The 17500-nt window shown below is 39.3% G+C and overlaps 1 protein-coding gene across 1 annotated transcript in view; it reads right to left on the minus strand.

Moving 5' to 3' along the window:
• Positions 1-17500, minus strand: part of LOC127419818 (phosphatidylinositol 4,5-bisphosphate 3-kinase catalytic subunit alpha isoform-like) — a 32292-nt gene that overhangs the window by 14577 nt on the left and 215 nt on the right. The window contains exons 2-8 of the mRNA XM_051661577.1: positions 9583-9806; positions 9335-9497; positions 8896-9105; positions 2663-2913; positions 2325-2576; positions 2163-2248; positions 1868-1973 (exon numbers count right to left, since the gene is read on the minus strand). Coding sequence (XP_051517537.1) covers positions 1868-1973; positions 2163-2248; positions 2325-2576; positions 2663-2913; positions 8896-9105; positions 9335-9497; positions 9583-9771 — 1257 coding nt within the window. The 5' untranslated portion in view covers positions 9772-9806. The remainder of the gene's footprint in view (positions 1-1867; positions 1974-2162; positions 2249-2324; positions 2577-2662; positions 2914-8895; positions 9106-9334; positions 9498-9582; positions 9807-17500) is intronic.

Below are 17500 nucleotides of genomic sequence, written 5' to 3' on the forward strand. Positions count from 1 at the left end.
TCATTGGAACTGGTTAACATCTCTGTTCATGAGTCTACTACACAGAAAACATTAAACAGGTATGGTGTCCATGGCAGGACATCATGAAGTAAGCCGCTGGTTTCCAACAAAAACACCTTGACACTTCACAACACTACTGGGAAAATGTTTTGTGGACTGATGAAACTAAGATTGAATTGTTTGGGAAGAACACGCAGCACTATATATGGCATAAAAAGGGCACCACATACCAACATGAAAACATCATCCCAACTGTGAAGCACAGTGGAGGGAGCATCATGATTTGGGGCTGTTTTGCTGCTTTCCATCATCGAGAGTTTATCAAGATATCTTACAAGATAATGTCAGGGGAAACACTTGATTGAGGTTATTGCTGCCAAAGGAGGACCGACCAGTTATTAATCCAAGGGTTCACTTACTTTTTCCACAGCACTGTAAATGTTCAACATGATGTGTTCAATAAAGACATGAATGATTATAATTGTTTGTGTGTTGTTATCTTCAGCACATTGTGTTTGTCTATACTTGATAAGATCACATTTTATGACCAATTAATGCAGAAAACCAGATAATTCTGAAGGGTTCACATACTTTTTCTTGACACTGTATATATTTTGCTTTGGGGTGAATTTAGGAAAAAAACATTATAAAAATGCAACACTAGGCATTTAGGCAGTACACAACACATTTCAACATACAAAAATATATGAAAAACGATTTATTACAAGCAGTACAGGTAAATTCACGAACAACTAAGAAATAAGACTATTTAAAACTAATAACGACTATTCATATTGATGATATATTTTCTGGTATCATCAAAACAATAAATAAATACCCATTTCTGTGTAATGCATGCAGCGTATTAAATAGACCATGAATACCATTTCGTTATTTTTAAAGACGGAACCGCGCAGGAAACCACTGAAAATCATTTTTAATAGTTTATATATGATTTACAGAATAGGCTTCATTGTGTGAATATAAAAAATGTTTTAACACTAATGTCCAGCATTGCATTGATACGCTTAGAAAAATGGTTTCAAATTTATTAACGCTGCTATTTTCGGGGGATGTGTTCATTTTTCAATCAGTTAATGTTGTGAATTGAGAAAAAAAAATATTACAGGTCAAATATTTACTTATTATATTATATTATTATATTTACTAATTATTCCAGAAGTGTTAGCAATTGTGTAAACTAACTTTTTTCCTTTTTGTGTGACTTTAGCAAGCTCTTACAATTAATATGCACATTTTAAGATAAATTAAAATGATATATTATTATGATATATAAATGTTGCAGTTCTGCTGCGCTGACTCTTTGGGGGTTAAATACTTTGTCAAACTTTGTCACAGATGTTTCTCCTAAATTTCCTTTATATAATCCAAAATTTCCTAACGAATAGACACAAATGAGGCCATTGTTGTCAAACAGTAAGAGTACTGAACTATTTAACTCATGTGGATTCATGTGGCTCAAATAATTTGTAATCGCTTTATTCATTTAAACCGCACAATGAGGACCTTAAGACGTCACAGCATGATTTTCTGTAAAGCTGCTTTTGAAACGATGTCTGTTGTGAAAAGCGCTATGCAAATTAACTCGACTTTATTTGCTCCGTGAGAAATGTTTGAGTTCATTATGAGATCTCTTACTTTGGTATCTGTATCCAATAACAGTTTTAGAAATTAAGATCTCTTGTGAGGAGACACGTGTGAGATTACTGATTATCTGAGAAGAAACATCTGAGGAGACTTCAGCTCTCCATTTCATCTCATTGCTGTCTAGGAGAAACAAGGGAGATATTGAAGAGATTTTTCTTTCCTAGGGGTATTTATAGGATGGTTAAAGGTCAAAGTTCACCTCTTTGGCACCCTTGCGACCCTTGACAGAACAGATGGACAGACAGAGACGAGCTGATCGGGGAACATCGGTCAGAAAGATGTCATATGACAGCCACTCATTCCACCTGAGAGACAGACACACAGAGAGAGCTCTTTGAGTGAAATGAAGGTGAACTGATTGCTCTTGTTGTCCATGATGGAACATAAAAACAAGACTCAACTTGATCTACTGTAAATTAGACCCAAAATTGGACTTCAGAAGAAGTCACAGTGTGCAGAAACTTATGAGTGGCCTCCAAATATGAGTGTGTTACCTGGGGTTTGAGCAGGGTACTCTCTGTGTATTGACGTTGTCACACAGCGGTTCTCCTCCGTGATATATACCTGTCCTGACATAGATCTGACACACACAGACACAGAGAAATGATGAATCAATGATGACTGAGACTGTCTCACAAACTCTCTGTCTGTCTCACCTTGTCGATGTCTCTGATGTTGACGTTGACGTATGTGGCACACAGCACTCGTACTCTCAGGTGTGCATTAAAGGCCCAGAGCGAGCGCGGTGGTCCAGGGTCTCCTCCGCTGGGACAGGGGCTGGGCTGAGGTGTGCGCCGGCTGTATGACGGAGCCATGAATCCACTGGAGGGAAGCTGACTGTACAAACTGTCCTTACTGACCAGCATCAGGTGCGGCAGACGACCCAGTGTGATGCAACTCCTGATGTACTGAACACACACAAATATCATACTCGTCAGTCTGTATCGTCTGTTACTTTACTGATCATTTTATGGTGTCACACACACACACACACCTTGTACTGGCTGAGGGGGTATTTCTCCAGGAAATACTCGTCACATCCGCACACTTTCAGGATGTACTGGCCCTGATATTCCTGCACACACAGTCGCAGCTGCTGTGCAGATAGATGCATGCTACGTGTTTTCTTACGGATGGCTTCAGCAATCAGCTGCTCCGGGAGAGAATCGTGGCTGATCTTTAGTGTGTACTTCTGCTTTGAGTTTGACGGAGACACAATTACCCAGATAGTCACGATCAAACGACCTGCAGAAAGACAGAGACACGTTTGAAACTTCACAGAAAATTATTTCGACTCGTCCCTCAGTATGTATAAACAGAAAACACACATGTAAACTAGGGCTGTCAAACAATTAACATTTTTTATCAAATTAATTACATGATGTGCCAATTAATTAATAAAATGAATCCCATATATTACAATAAAATTTTTAATAATTTAGTATGTAACAATTTAAACAATTATAAATATAATGATATACTCTATAATAAATATTATAATGCAGATAATGCAAAAAAATTACATTATATGCATACAGTATAATGTGGCAACAGATGAGTAAAGCATTTAGACAATATAAAAAGTGGCTTAAAATGTCAAAATATTGTTTGTTTTATTTCCTTATCATTAAACATGGACCAACAATTAAAAATAGGTCAATAATAGGGTTGTCCACATGCATCAGACTTTTTGAGCGTCTCACTTTGGTTGCGTCACGTTTTAATAGTTTTTAACGCTGTTTTTTTAGGACGCTATGTCAAATTAACCCTTAAATGCATGAGAATTTCACCAAACACTCTGACATATTCAGTTCTTTAGAGACCCGACACGTATATCTATCACAAATGAATCTACAAAATGCCCAGATTGCATCAAATTTTCAAAATATCTTCAAGATAATTAGAATAAAATAAAATACAATGTATTTTGATGTTTTATTTTTCATATATCAAAAAGATGATGCAACAAATCTAGAACAGGATTCATTACTTTCACTGAAATTTCATGAGATGCAACTGTCTGTCAAACACACACTGAGCTGCACATAAGATACACATACGTATTTTCTCAGGCACTTATTGAGTGGGGCGATCCTCTGTTTGGAGACAGCGCTTCCTTTCCACTGTCCACCAAAGCAGACAAAGAGCTGCTCGGAGCTTCTGAGGCTCTGCGTGCGATCCAAATAGATGCGTAAATCTCGCACTGGACACAGCAACACCAAGGCAGGGTCTGCCTCCTCCTGGGGCAGTGCTTGTATGTTCACCACCTGATCCCTAAAAGGGGTCATGGGAACCTTGGGCACACAGCCCGGTCGAGGTCTCAGGATCACGTGAGAGTAACCCGGACCGAACTCCAGGCACGATTCGCTGACAGAGAACGCCTGCAGGTCCCCTACCCTTTTGATGGAAGTGAGCGCAGTCAGGAGGGCAGTCTTCAAAGAGAGTGCCTTAAGCTCAGCTGACTCCAAGGGCTCAAAGGGAGCTCCCTGTAGACCCCGAAGGACTACAGAGAGGTCCCACGAGGGGACGAGGTGCGGTCTGGAGGGATTCAATCTCCTAGCGCCTCTCAGGAACCTGATGATCAAGTCACGCTTCTCCAAGTACTTACCATCTACTGCATCATGATGAGCCGAAATAGCGGCTACATACATCTTCAAGGTGGAGGGGGACAGCCGCCCCTCCAGCCTCTCCTGCAGGTAGGAAAGCACTGATCTGACTGCGCATCTCTGGGGGTCTTCGCGTCGGGAAGAACACCACTTAACGAACAGATGCCACTTCAATACAGGCGCCTCGTAGAGGGAGCCCTAGCCTGAGTGATCGTGTCTACCACCACGGGTGGTAGGCCACTTAGATCTTCTGTGTCCCATCCAGGGGCCAGACGTGGTGATTCCAGAGGTCTGGTCGCGGGTGCCAGATGGTGCCCTGTCCCTGAGAAAGAAGGTCCTTCCTCAGGGGAATTCCTCAGGGGGGGCTGTCCCGAGGAGCGTGAGATCCGAGAACCACGTCTGGGTGGACCAGTAGGTTGCTACTAGGATGACCTGCTCCTCGTCCTCTCTGACCTTGCACAGGGCCTGTGCAAGTAGGCTCACTGGGGGAAACGCATATTTGCGTAGTCCAGGGGGCCAGCTGTGTGCCAGGAACGGGGTCGGGGTGTGGCCATGGGCGGCGCCCTGAGCCCAGGAACCAATCGTCAAGTCGCGAGGGTTCCACTCTAGCCCGACGCTCGTGGCCGCCCAGGAAAGCATGTCCGTCATTTCCGCGTCGGCGTGAGACTGGGCGACCGTTCCCGAAGGAGGAAGACCAGCCGAAGCCTCTGCGTCAGACTGGATGAGCCCGCTCTCCGATGCTGCGCTCTGTAACTCATCGTCTTCCCAAGCTCCAAATGAGAAGTCGAACTCGTGCTGAGACAAGCCGGCGGTCTCATGTGAGAGCCCGATCGGGGCAAGCGAGCGTGCTTGGGAATGGGAGGTCCGTGGGGGGAGACCCGGCGGAGGTGGTCCCATTGATGTCCCCAAATCGCCCTCAGTGCTAACCGACATGGCCTCCTTCCCATAGGGACACAAACGGAAAGGCATCTTTAAAAAGACATTCCGTGTGAAGCTCTTTTTGTGAATGAAAATATACTCTTTTAGAATATACTCTCTTATTTTCGCTCTGCCGAAGCATCCAGGAGCGTTCTCTGCACTCCATGGGTGCAGAGGGGGAGAAGCTGCTGAAATGCGCCGTAAATCCAGCAGTTTTGAGGTGGATCTTTGGAGGGAATTGAATTCAGTGCACTGAATACAACCGCTCAGCTCCGAAGAGAAAATCTGAATGAGTGGTTGCATACCAGCTCCTTTTATACCCGTATGTCAGGGGGAGTGGCATGCAAATTCCACTCGCCAATTCTCATTGGCCTTTTTTTTGGGGCTCCCAAGAGTGACCCCTAGTGTCACTACATCGACACAATGTCGAGTGAGTGACAGATAGGTAAATTATGATACATCCTGAGACTCTCAGCCTAAGAAACTGCTGAAAAATCACACACAAAAAACTGACCCTAAATGTACTTTTTAGGGCCCAAGCACTGAAACATCACAGAGGCCCTAAGGATTCTTCTTCTTCTTCTTTTCAAGGTTTTCAGTATTTTTGGGGTACTTAACATGCGTGAAAACTCTTGAAAGTTTGCACACAAATCAGAGTTGTTGGCCATTAAGGCTTGGCAAAATGGGGGGGGGGGCGTGCAGGGGAGGCTCTTTAGTGCCACCAAGAAGATGGGCATGTTCGGGGCATTCTGTTGCACATCCCTTTTGAGCTACCGTCACCAAACTTTGTACATATATAGATCTCATAAAGTCAGACAACTTTCGCCCTGACAGTCATAAGCCCCACCCAACAGGAAGTGGGCCATTTTGGATTGTTTGAAAAATGCATGCTCTGGAATTTGAAATATTCCTCCTAGGGATTTCATGTTACAGATACCAGATGTGGGCAACATCATACCAAGAAACTGATGATGCTAAATTGCGAACAGATTTTTGATATATCAAACAGTGTTGCCATGGCGACGTGATAAAGTAACATCAAAAAATGGGAAAAAGGAAGTGTCTCATATCTTCTGCATGCATCATGCGATTTACATAAAACTTTAGCCAAATGTTTGGCCTTGTGGACTGATCACATTGATGTGGCTATTGTGGGTCACAGCTGGCAGAAGGAAGTGTGGCACGTTTAACAGACTTTGAAATATCCCTCTTATGTTTACCTGAATTGCTTCAAATTTTTTTTGAATAATGTCAAGACAGTGCAGATTCAAAATTCTGAAGTGAGTCTTGATATCTTTCACAGTGTTGCTATGGCAACGCATTAAATGTCATTATTCCTTTTTATGTATATTCACATGTTTTTGAGGTACTTGGCATGCTTGAATTTTCATGATATTTTGCACACACATCAGAGGTGTCGGCCATTAGGCCTTGGCAAAAGTTAACACATGGGCATGGCTGGGGAGCTCTGTAGCGCCACATTTGACAAAAGTTGTGGGGTCAGTTTCTTCTACGGTCACCAAACTTGCTACATATATTTTTCTCATCAAGCCAGACAACTTTCAAAATCACAGTCATTAGCTCCATCCAACAGAAAGTTGACTATTTTGGATTGAATGTGTATTTTTTGAAAATTGCAGGGCCTGAACTTTTGAATACTCCTCCTAGGGGATTCATGTGACTGAGCCAATCCGCATTTGGTAATACCACAGTGTGTCTGATCTGTGTTGAATGAGAGCTCTGGCTGTGAATTGTAGATTAAGGTGTGGGTGGGCTCAAAATACTCGGAAGAGTCCACAGAATGGGGAGACACCGATTTTAATAGCATAAAAATCAATTAGTATCAATATTTTATTGAAATTAGACATTTCTGATTACATGATAACATAAAAATAGAGGATCAGTCTGGATTTTTTTCCCCATTTACCCCCTATTTTCGATGTTTTAGACAAAATGGTTTAGACCATTTTCATCAGTGGACCCTCACGTTAGGCTCATTTGAGATATCAAATGCCTCGCCTTGAAAGTAGACGAGAGCAGGTTGGTGCAGGAGATCACTGGGGTTGAGATTACTTTGGAAGTTAAGAATGTTTTTTTTATGATAAACCTTTGGAAAAGAAAATCTATTATGTCCTTAACCTATTTAATATGTTAAGTAAAATGACTATATCCATAAATGTAGATGGTCAAAGAAGATAACACATTTTGGAAATTTTAGTTTGAGCTCTTGAATATTCTAATACCCCTTTGTACAAAGTTATTAATATGTTTTTGTTTTACTCTTTCTTTGCTTGTTTCTTTTTTTCCTTTACTTCTGTTATCTGCTTGCAGCTATTATTTTTCTTATTTTCCTGATTTGACATTATATATCTCTGGTGTAAATAAGGTGGCTCCGAAAATCTGCTTTTGTTTTGTTCCCAATCATGTAAACTGAATCTGAGAAACATTTTGTGTTGATACGACAAAGCAATTAAAAGTTATAGTATTACAAAAAAAAAAATTATCCTAGTGTAATGGTAGCTAGCTGGTAGGAAGCTGTGCAGTGTGTGTAAATATCACTCCCCTAGCCTCAAGAGGCGCACTAGCGACTGACGCTAGAGGCTGTAGCCTTTAGCCTCCTCATTAGTGCGCCCACCTCCCATGCAGGAGATGGCAGTTCGAATCCCGCTCAGAGCAGGTCGAGCAGGACCGGTTACACTTGTGTACAAAAATGTCTCAATGTGTCTAAAAGCCTCTCCTAACAAATAAAACATAATAATTGTACATAAGAACTAATTACACATGCAAACACAACAATGACTAAAGGTTTGCATAGCATGCAGACATGATTTTAGTAATGAGATTTCACAGAATGAGTTTCATTCTGTGTCATTTGAGTCATCATTGAGTCTGTGTCATGTATTTGGCGCCATCTCCTGGTGGTCATATGTAACATTGTGCTTCATGTGGATTATCTAATGATCTATACATCTGATTATCTTGTGTGTGGGCTCGTCTGAAAGATAATCACCTCCTCTAAGTAATGGAATGTGTTATATTTTTTGTGAAGTTATAAGCGGAAATGCGGCATATAAGCAACATCAACATAATTGTCAAAGATATACTTAGCTATTACTCGCTATACTTCTGTCAATGAGTAAAACAAATAGGCTGGTTGTATTCTAATCTTTGAGAGCTTTTCAACAACATATGGCACATGACTATTTGATGAGTTTGATGTTTTTACTGATTACAATATATATGTACAGTGCAATTTATTTATTTTTTAAATTATCAAAATGAACAAAAAGGCGGGCCTATCCGAGCTTAAAGGGTTAAGGCTGTGCTGACTGTTGCTCTCCTTGGTTTGACAAGGCATGTTGCATGTTCAGCTGGAGTCGTGCTGACTGCCCTCTACTGACAAAAGAATGAATTGCTCTGATGGTAGGAAAATTCCTTATTACAAAATTAACATAGGGGTTGGGGACATAATTCATTGTGTTAAAGTTTTTTAATGTGTTATTTTTCATATAATTAATCACTAAATTATAAGGTTAAATGGACAGCCCTAATATAAACTCGTTCCCATTTGTTTTTAAACTGAGGGATGAGTTGAAATTATTGTCGATAGGCATTAAGTTGAGATTAATGTGGTAATAAACTGTATTTGTATCCTGTAAAGCAGATGTAATAAGATGAACTCAACACAGGACGATAAACACACCTTTGTCGAGTTTACTGTAGATGTGCTGCGGCAGGTCAGGTGATGACTCTACGTTAGGTGGGTAGACATACAGCGCTTGTGTGTGTGCACCGCCAAACTCGCGCTCCTCCACCGCCTCTCTGCACACGCTCAGAATGTTCCGGCGGAACTCCTGAACTTCTGGATCCTTCACCAGCTCAAATTCACAGATGGGCATTCCAATGGCAAAACCTGAACACACACATGTTTACAAAGCTGCAAAAATGAGCACAAACTTCTATTGTTTTATATTAAGCTAATTATAATGACTACAGACTCTAGTTCAGACCTTAAAAGATCAAATGCATTATTTACTTAATTTATTTTTAATTATTTTTACTTTTGAGGACATCACCAAAGGGAGGTTTAGCCTGATTTAGCTCACCTCTGGAACTGACTTTGTAAACAAACACACACTGACCAATCTCTCTGTTGAGTATTTTTTCTTCTCGGTTGCCCAGTGGCTCGATGACCTTTAGGATGGGGTGAAAGAGTCGAAGGTCGCACAGCCGTCGTGTTTCATCATAGAACTCCTCCCTCTCTGCTTCCTGTGTGACGCCCACGAAGATATAACATGACTCCTCCTGTCGAATAATCAGAAGGGGTATTTACAGAGGGGTGTTTACCTGCAGCAGGTGATAGGTGTATTTAGAGCAGTATGTAATGTACCTGTAGCAGGTGGTAGAGGGGGTATTTTCGGGCCTCACTGAACAGTTGTTGTTTTATGCTGGTCAGTGGAGCTTCTCTCAAACACTCCAGACTGACCAGGATCCCGTTGGGCAGACAGCAGTCCACCAGGATACGAGGAGGCATCAGGTGAAGCCCCCATAACTCTCCTGATGATGGTCGGGGAGCCATGCTGTCCCCCTAACACACACACTCACACTCAGCACCTACACACACATACACACACAGGAGCAAGAGGATGCGTTTAGAGATTAGCATTCAAGGGATAGTTCACCCAGAAATGAAAATTCTGCAATTATTTAGTCAACCTCAAGTTGTTCCAAACCCATATGACTTTCTTCAAACATCCAACAGACCATTTAACAGATGTAAACAATAAGAAAGGAATTACAACATTACTGTGCATGTCTGGTCCTGAAACATCTCCATTAGAGACATTTGTATAACCCAGAACTGTCAAAGCAAAATGACTAGCGCATAGTTTTTGAGTCTAGCTAAAACTGAACATAAACAATGAGATGTCATTACCGGATCCTTTAAATAAGACTTTGAGGCAACAACTTTTGGTAACACTTTCTATGAATCCCATATTTATAATGCATTGTAAAGGCATTATAATGCATTAGTAATGTCTCGTAATACACCTTATAATATGTTATAACTTCTCATAAATAATTATAACCACAATTTTTAATACATTATAATACTTACCCATTCTTAGGTATACCTTAGTGGGTGCCATCATTATTACCTGCTATTGCATTGAAATCGAGTATGAAACATCTTTTAAAATACCTTCTTTTGTGTTCTGCAGAAGAAAGAAAGAAAGTCATATGGGTTTGGCGGGGGTGCAACTACACATTTGTTGAGGGGTATGCAACATACATGTTGGCGCATCATTATTTTCCATTGTTCAACATGTTTCAATTGTTCACCATGATTGATTCTGAAGCAAGCCTCTCCATCACACATTTCTTTCATTGATCCAGGTGTTATTTAGTAATTCCTGAGGTCATTTACTCCAGTGGTTTCTCACGTCGTGTTTGACAACGAGACAACATCAGGTGAAGGTTGGACAGCGCAGCAACTTTAGTTACGATTAATAAGAAGAGCCCAAGTTTGGGATGGACGAGGCGAAGGGTCAGTTAACAACTGTTTTAACAGACTTTTCTCTCTATATGTAAAGCGACTAAATGCCCATTCCCAAACATACGACCACTTTAGGCATACTCGTAAATGAACTGATATTTATATTAGCATCTCTCTGCAACGTTAAATGTCTGTTAACTTCAAGCCTTTCTTCAAGATTTTCAGTGATAAAGGGATGAGTTATGCCTACCAATCCCTCTTTATCCACTTGGGCGTAGTTTTCTTTATTTTAAAGCACTGTTTTTCATGTTCTGCGCCCCAGAACACATTCCCCCTCTGAACATTTTGGTCATGTGACAGTCAGAGTAACGTCGGTAGACAAAGACTGAGCCGAAGCTATGAAGGTACCTCTTGATAAAATAAAATACAAATGCATATTTAAACACATTTAAGACATTTTAAATGAAATCAAATAAAAGTAAAATAAAATACATCCTTTCATTTTTGTTTATAATTGTGCTTTTTGTTATTTGTAAGGTATTATAGGAGATTTATAAAGTGTGATTTTGGCACCCCTATTGCATGTGTTGCATACCCCATATTTGCACCCCTGGGGTTTGGACAGACATGAGGGTGAATAAACAATGACAGATTTTTCAGTTCGGGTGAACTAATGCAACCTTTTTGACTGATTAAAATAATTAATCATGGATCATTTCTGATTCTAGAAGTTTCAGAAAGAGTCTGTTTATAATTTGTGGGCATACATCTTAAAGTATTTTTTAGCATTTTAATTCAGTTGTATTATTTGAATTATTGTCATATTATTTTAAATTAATTTTAAGTGATACTGAGGCCCTCTGGTTGAGAACTGTAAAAACACTCTTTGACAAAAGGATTTCAGTGACTTTTGTGGATAAGGGTTTTTAATAAATCATTTTATAGAAATACTAACAATCTCTATTTAATTAAATATTTACTTGAGCAAAACTTTATATATATAAAAAAATTAACTATAAAAATGTACATGATGTTTTAGACTTTTCTGGGGCTGGAAATCACAATGTGATATTCCCCAGACTGTATTTCCAGGTTTTCCATGATCATGGGAATAATATATGCTTTTGTTTACATTTATACTGTACTGTTTTATGGTATTGTGTGTTTGTCTCATATTTATGATGGATTCCTGAATTAAATAACTACAAGTTTCTCTGAGTTATGATCAGTATTATAATTATTCAAACATTCAGTCTCTAATCGCTCAATGCTTAAACAGAAACTAAAGTTCTCACATTCCGGAACAATCTATAATATAATGTCATTAAAGCATTTATTAATCTCATATGAGATATTGCAGATCTTTTGACCTGATGATGTCACTCAGCGCCCGCACACGCAGCAAATGAGCACAGAGGAAATTAGTGTATGGGATCAAAATCCCGTCAAAAGTATTGTGGTCACGGATCCAAAAATAATAACCGTGAATCAAAATAATAAGTGTGAATCAAAAATACTGTATATAAACACATTTAAAATATGCTGCAAAAAACAAACAAACAAAAAAACAGAAAAAACTGAAAAATTAAAGTCATCAGAATTGTAAACAAAATCTTGTTTTCCTTGGTTATAATACTGTTTTTTGTGCTCTCTGACAATTTTGCTCATATTTTCATTTTTTGTACACTTACGCTGTATTTTTCTTTGCTTTTGTTTCCAAGTTCTGCGCTTGATTTTTCCAAAACTTGTGAGTAGAGTTTCATGTAAATCAGGGGGTGTTTTGCGTCCCTATTGGTCCACTAATTCTTGATTGACAGCTCCTCTTCTAGCCAGTCATTGGAAGAGGGGAGGTGACATCACTCCAATGCGACTGCTCAATATTATATTATTTGTGTTTGATAGATATCAGTGGCGGGCCGTGCATTAAAGTCTAGGCCTTCAGTGTGATTCATGCCATTAAGAAAACACAGTTTTACAGTGAATAAGACATCGTATGCCTTTGGGCATCATACATTATGTCATAGCTAACTAATAATACCAACTGATATTTTAAAAACACGTCCACACACGAAAGCCAGAACTTGAAACGACACTTAATGCTCAAGCAAACCTAATTTTAACTGCAGCATGACTGTTTTGTGAAATGAACGTCTCCCAAACACACATTTAAAAATCATAATTTTCATATGAATCTACCAAGGAGGTCTATAATACCTGGACAAATATATCTAATAATATTTGCGATTTAAATGTTGCTTGCAATAAATTTCTTTTCGTCAGGGTACACGGTTATGCTGCGTTTCATTCAAGTTGGATGAGGGATATTCCTACTTGATATCTCCGACCATAAATGCATTCCATTCCCCGATATTCGGAACTGCAACGCTCCCGTTCGCTTAGCAGGGGTTTGACTCTCATTAGAGATGTCTCCTAGCAACCAAACTGATAAACAATACTGCAGCGCTAGCATTTGTGCTTCAGGTGTACGGTTATCAGAAGAGATTATAATGTTTTATACACCTGTTTCTGCAGGCGTTTGTTAAACAAGCTTTAATATCATGTCATGTGGAAACGAACTCATTTATCGATATTACTTAATAAAGTGAATGTTTATCACTTTGTATATCTCCCTGAGTGTCAACATGTTTGTGTGACATCATGCCCCTGCATCTCGGTGAAATCAGAGTTGAGAATTTCTGCATGAGCCTACACGTTGTAAGTCTGACTTCAAGATGCATCCATTGCACTTTTCCTAGCAGGAAGTTGTAAAATCCGACTTTCCGAGTTGAATGGAACGCAGCACTACTTTTCAAAACTTGATCTGACACTGAATGCTCAAGCAGCCTAATTTACACTTAGAAAACTCCTGATGTTGCTGTAACAATGCAAAAAGCACTTACCAATTTACTTGAAGTGAAAATCAGTCTTCCTTTCCTGTTTAATAAATTAAGCAATCACACGGTCATGCAGAACATCTCGTGTTTTTAAATCCATAAGGATCTCTTTCTCAATGGTGATGTGGAAGTGATGACAATCAACTCATCAGCAAGATCTGGCGCTCTTCGCTCTTGAATTACGTACATCATTTAAAGCGTGATTGCGTCACTCAAGGCCAGCTAGAAGGCCTTGCCCGGGACATATCCTAAAGGCCACACCCACCAAGAACAAATCAATCAATCTGATTGGCTGATGAATCTGACAATCTGACTTTAGTTATTCATTCATTTGCACTGTTGAGGGATTCTGCAGTAATTCTGAAGGCCTGACGGGGTGGAGCTCAAACTCACGGGCTGCTTCAGGCATGTGATTGTGAAACAGTTGTCACACTTCGCTTGTAAGCATCAAGGAATAAATTCTGACTGGATAAACTTTTCGTTTTTCTCTATTTGTTTGTAGATTAATTAAGAGTGGAAAGCGATTAAAAATACATAGGCAAAAAGGTGATTGAGAATGAAAGGATGAAAAATATTAATTTATTTGGCATGTTAGGCCAGCAGAGAAGTCTTTGCTGGCCTGAGAATTCACCACTGCTGAACACATGTATCTGAATTTAGTTAGCAGAGTCTTTAGTTTAGGCATTATTTAAGACTTCCTTGTTTGGGGGGTCTGGGTATCTCAGCGAGTACTGACGCTGACTATCACACCTGGAGTCGTGAGTTCGAATCCAGGGCGTGCTGAGTGACTCCAGCCAGGTCTCCTAAGCAACCAAATTGGCCCGGTTGCTAGGGAGGGTAGAGTCACATGGGGTAATCTCCTCGTGGTTGCTATAATGTGGTTCGTTCTCTGTGGATGGCGTGAAACCTCCACATGCGCTATGTCTCCGTGGCAACGTGCTCAACAAGTCACGTGATAAGATGTGCGGGTTGATGGTCTCAGATGTGGAGGCAACTGAGATTCGTCCTCCACCACCCGGATTGAGGCGAGTCACTACGCCACCATGAGGACTTAGAGCACATTGGGAATTCCAAATTGGGTGAAAAAAAAAGACTTCCTTGTTTGTAGGTTATTGGCTGCATATCTTAAAATCAAGGCTGGGTTGGTGTGGATGTTTGATGCATGTTTTTACTAGCTGTACCAATGTAGTCACGAGTTCAGAACACAACTTGATCCGCTTTTCCATGTTGCTGAATGTCCCGTTATGTACTGATCTTACGTTGGCATCGATGGCACGGCTACATGTAGTTTCTTTTTCCACGATACTGCAGTGAAATCAGAAACAAGTGACCAAGCATCCCCACATCAATAAATAATGCAATAAAGTTGGACATTCTTTATTCTCAAATAGTATCTAAAGATACAGCAGCACTGGAGCATACATATCCAAAACATATACAAACATTTCCATAACATAGAGAATACAACTTCAGAAACATCTGAAGCAAATAACTTACAGGCATACAACCAACTCCAAAGTGTGCATGTCAGCAATAATGCACACCTTTTAGATTTCTGTATTCATCAGTATTGTAATAGGCCTGGGTAAGGGAACTGGATTTTATTTCATGGAAAAGTGGATCAAGTTGTGTTCTGAACTCGTGACTACATTGGTACAGCTAGTAAAAACATGCATCAAACATCCACACAAACCCAGCCTTGATTTTAAGATATGCAGCCAATAACCTACAAACAAGGAAGTCTTAAATAATGCCTAAACTAAAGACTCATCTGACTCGATACATGTGTTAACGGACTATGATAATGACCTACTCGGACAACACATTGTGTCCTAGAGCTGCAGAAAATACTCAAAACAGACACAAGCAGCGTTTCTATCAACCACAAATAATATAATATTGAGCAGCAGCCTTCAGAGTCGTACTGGAGTGATGTCACCTCCCCTCTTCCAATGATTGGCTAGAGGAGGAGCTGTCAATCAAGAACTAGTGGACCAATAGGGACACAAAACACCCCCTGATTTACATGAAACTCTACTCACAAGTTTTGGAAAATCAAGTGCAAAACTTGGAAACAAAAGTAAAGACAAATACAGCGTAAGCGTACAAAAAATGAAAATATGAGCAAAATTGTCAGAGAGCACAAAAAACAGTATTATAACCAAGGAAAACAAGATTTTGTTTACAATTCTGATGAATTTGCTTTAATTTTTCTGTTGGTTTTTTTGCAGCATATTATAAATGTGTTTATATATTTTTGATTCATGCTTGTTATTTTTTTATATGCGCTTTTATTTTTTTATTTTTTTTATCTGCACTTATTATTATTTTGATTCATGCTTATTTTTTTTGGATCCGTGACCGCAATACTTTTGATGGGATTTTGATCCCATAATTGTGCGCCGACCCGAACCGAACCGATCCGAACCGAACCGAACCGAACCGATCCTAAACCCAGTAACTGAACATGTGCTGCGAGTTGTCACTGTTCAATCAGAAATATGAATCGTTGCTGTAAAACACATCCATTTATCTCAGATCGGGCAGAAATATCTCTCATCTGTAAGTGTATGTTTAATGATGTAATGATTAATGTAAAACTGTTAGTGTAAATTCATCTTTAGCATGAATATAAATCACTATTATTGTTTCAGTGAACGCGCTTTCCTGATGCGCGCGCCCTAATGCCGGTATAAATATCACAACAAAGAACAAACAAACATGATGTTTATGACAGACAAACATATTGAAGAATAAATCTGAATCCGGTAGACAGAAGACAAACACAATGATGATGTACATATATTATAAACATATGAGAGGATTTCCTGACAATGACATCATGGATATAAACACAAACAAATGACCTCACAAACCAAACAAACAGCTTCATCACCGGTGACAGAGTTGATATAAACCCACCTGCGCCTCACTTTCACACGCGACAGTGATGTCATCATCATCCCGCCGGTCGGTATCCGCCGTTGTCAAAGCATCTTTGTCCCGTTACCGGAGAACAATGAATCCCGCGGGCACGAGTGCGCGTTTAACGGGAACGCGCGCTAACTGTCAGCGCTTTATTTCATCAGTATTTAAACTGTCGGACCACGAGAGACACTTTTATCTTTTTAATATAAAAAGTGCCTGGACATTTAATACATACACGGATTTTTATATTAAACCGTCTGACGTCACGCGCGACACATCACTGAATCATTTAATAACCAGGCATTAAGATACTGAATATTTCTGTTGTCTAATTTAAACACTTTCAGCTACTGATATATTTGTATGTGCTAATATATACTGTATATAGACTATATATATAATCATGTATTGTACATCATTTAATTACCAATTTAATTATGCTTTCAGCTACTCAGATTCTTTACAATAGTTTACCATATATCAAATACATCAAATGTGATACAAATACCAATAAAATGATGTGTTAAATACAGTATAACACATTATTTCATATGTTTTATATATTTATATATGTATTGTAGAGAATATAATAACCATGTATTATTTTTGTCAATAATAGTAACATTAAAATAAGATGTGATAACAGAAGTATTTTTTTTATCTAATTTAATTAAGATTTTTAACTACTAAAATTCTTAACAATATTTTACCATGTTTACATCTACTTAACAGATTTATCTCACAAACATGAAATACATCAAATACCAATAAAATAATGTGTGAAATATACACGAACAATGCTTCGGCAGTTCTGTACGAACTGAAACTGAGACAGCGTCAGTGAAAACACACGAGTGTATACGACAGTCGCTCTAAACATGCCTGTCTTTGTTTTTGTGACTGTTTGTCACATCATCTGTTTTTGAGCAGATTTGATTTGACAGATTAATGTATTTTTCTATATGAAGACAGGATTAAAATGTGTTGAC

Source organism: Myxocyprinus asiaticus, chromosome 29 (assembly GCF_019703515.2).
Source record: "Myxocyprinus asiaticus isolate MX2 ecotype Aquarium Trade chromosome 29, UBuf_Myxa_2, whole genome shotgun sequence".
NCBI lineage: Eukaryota > Metazoa > Chordata > Actinopteri > Cypriniformes > Catostomidae > Myxocyprinus > Myxocyprinus asiaticus.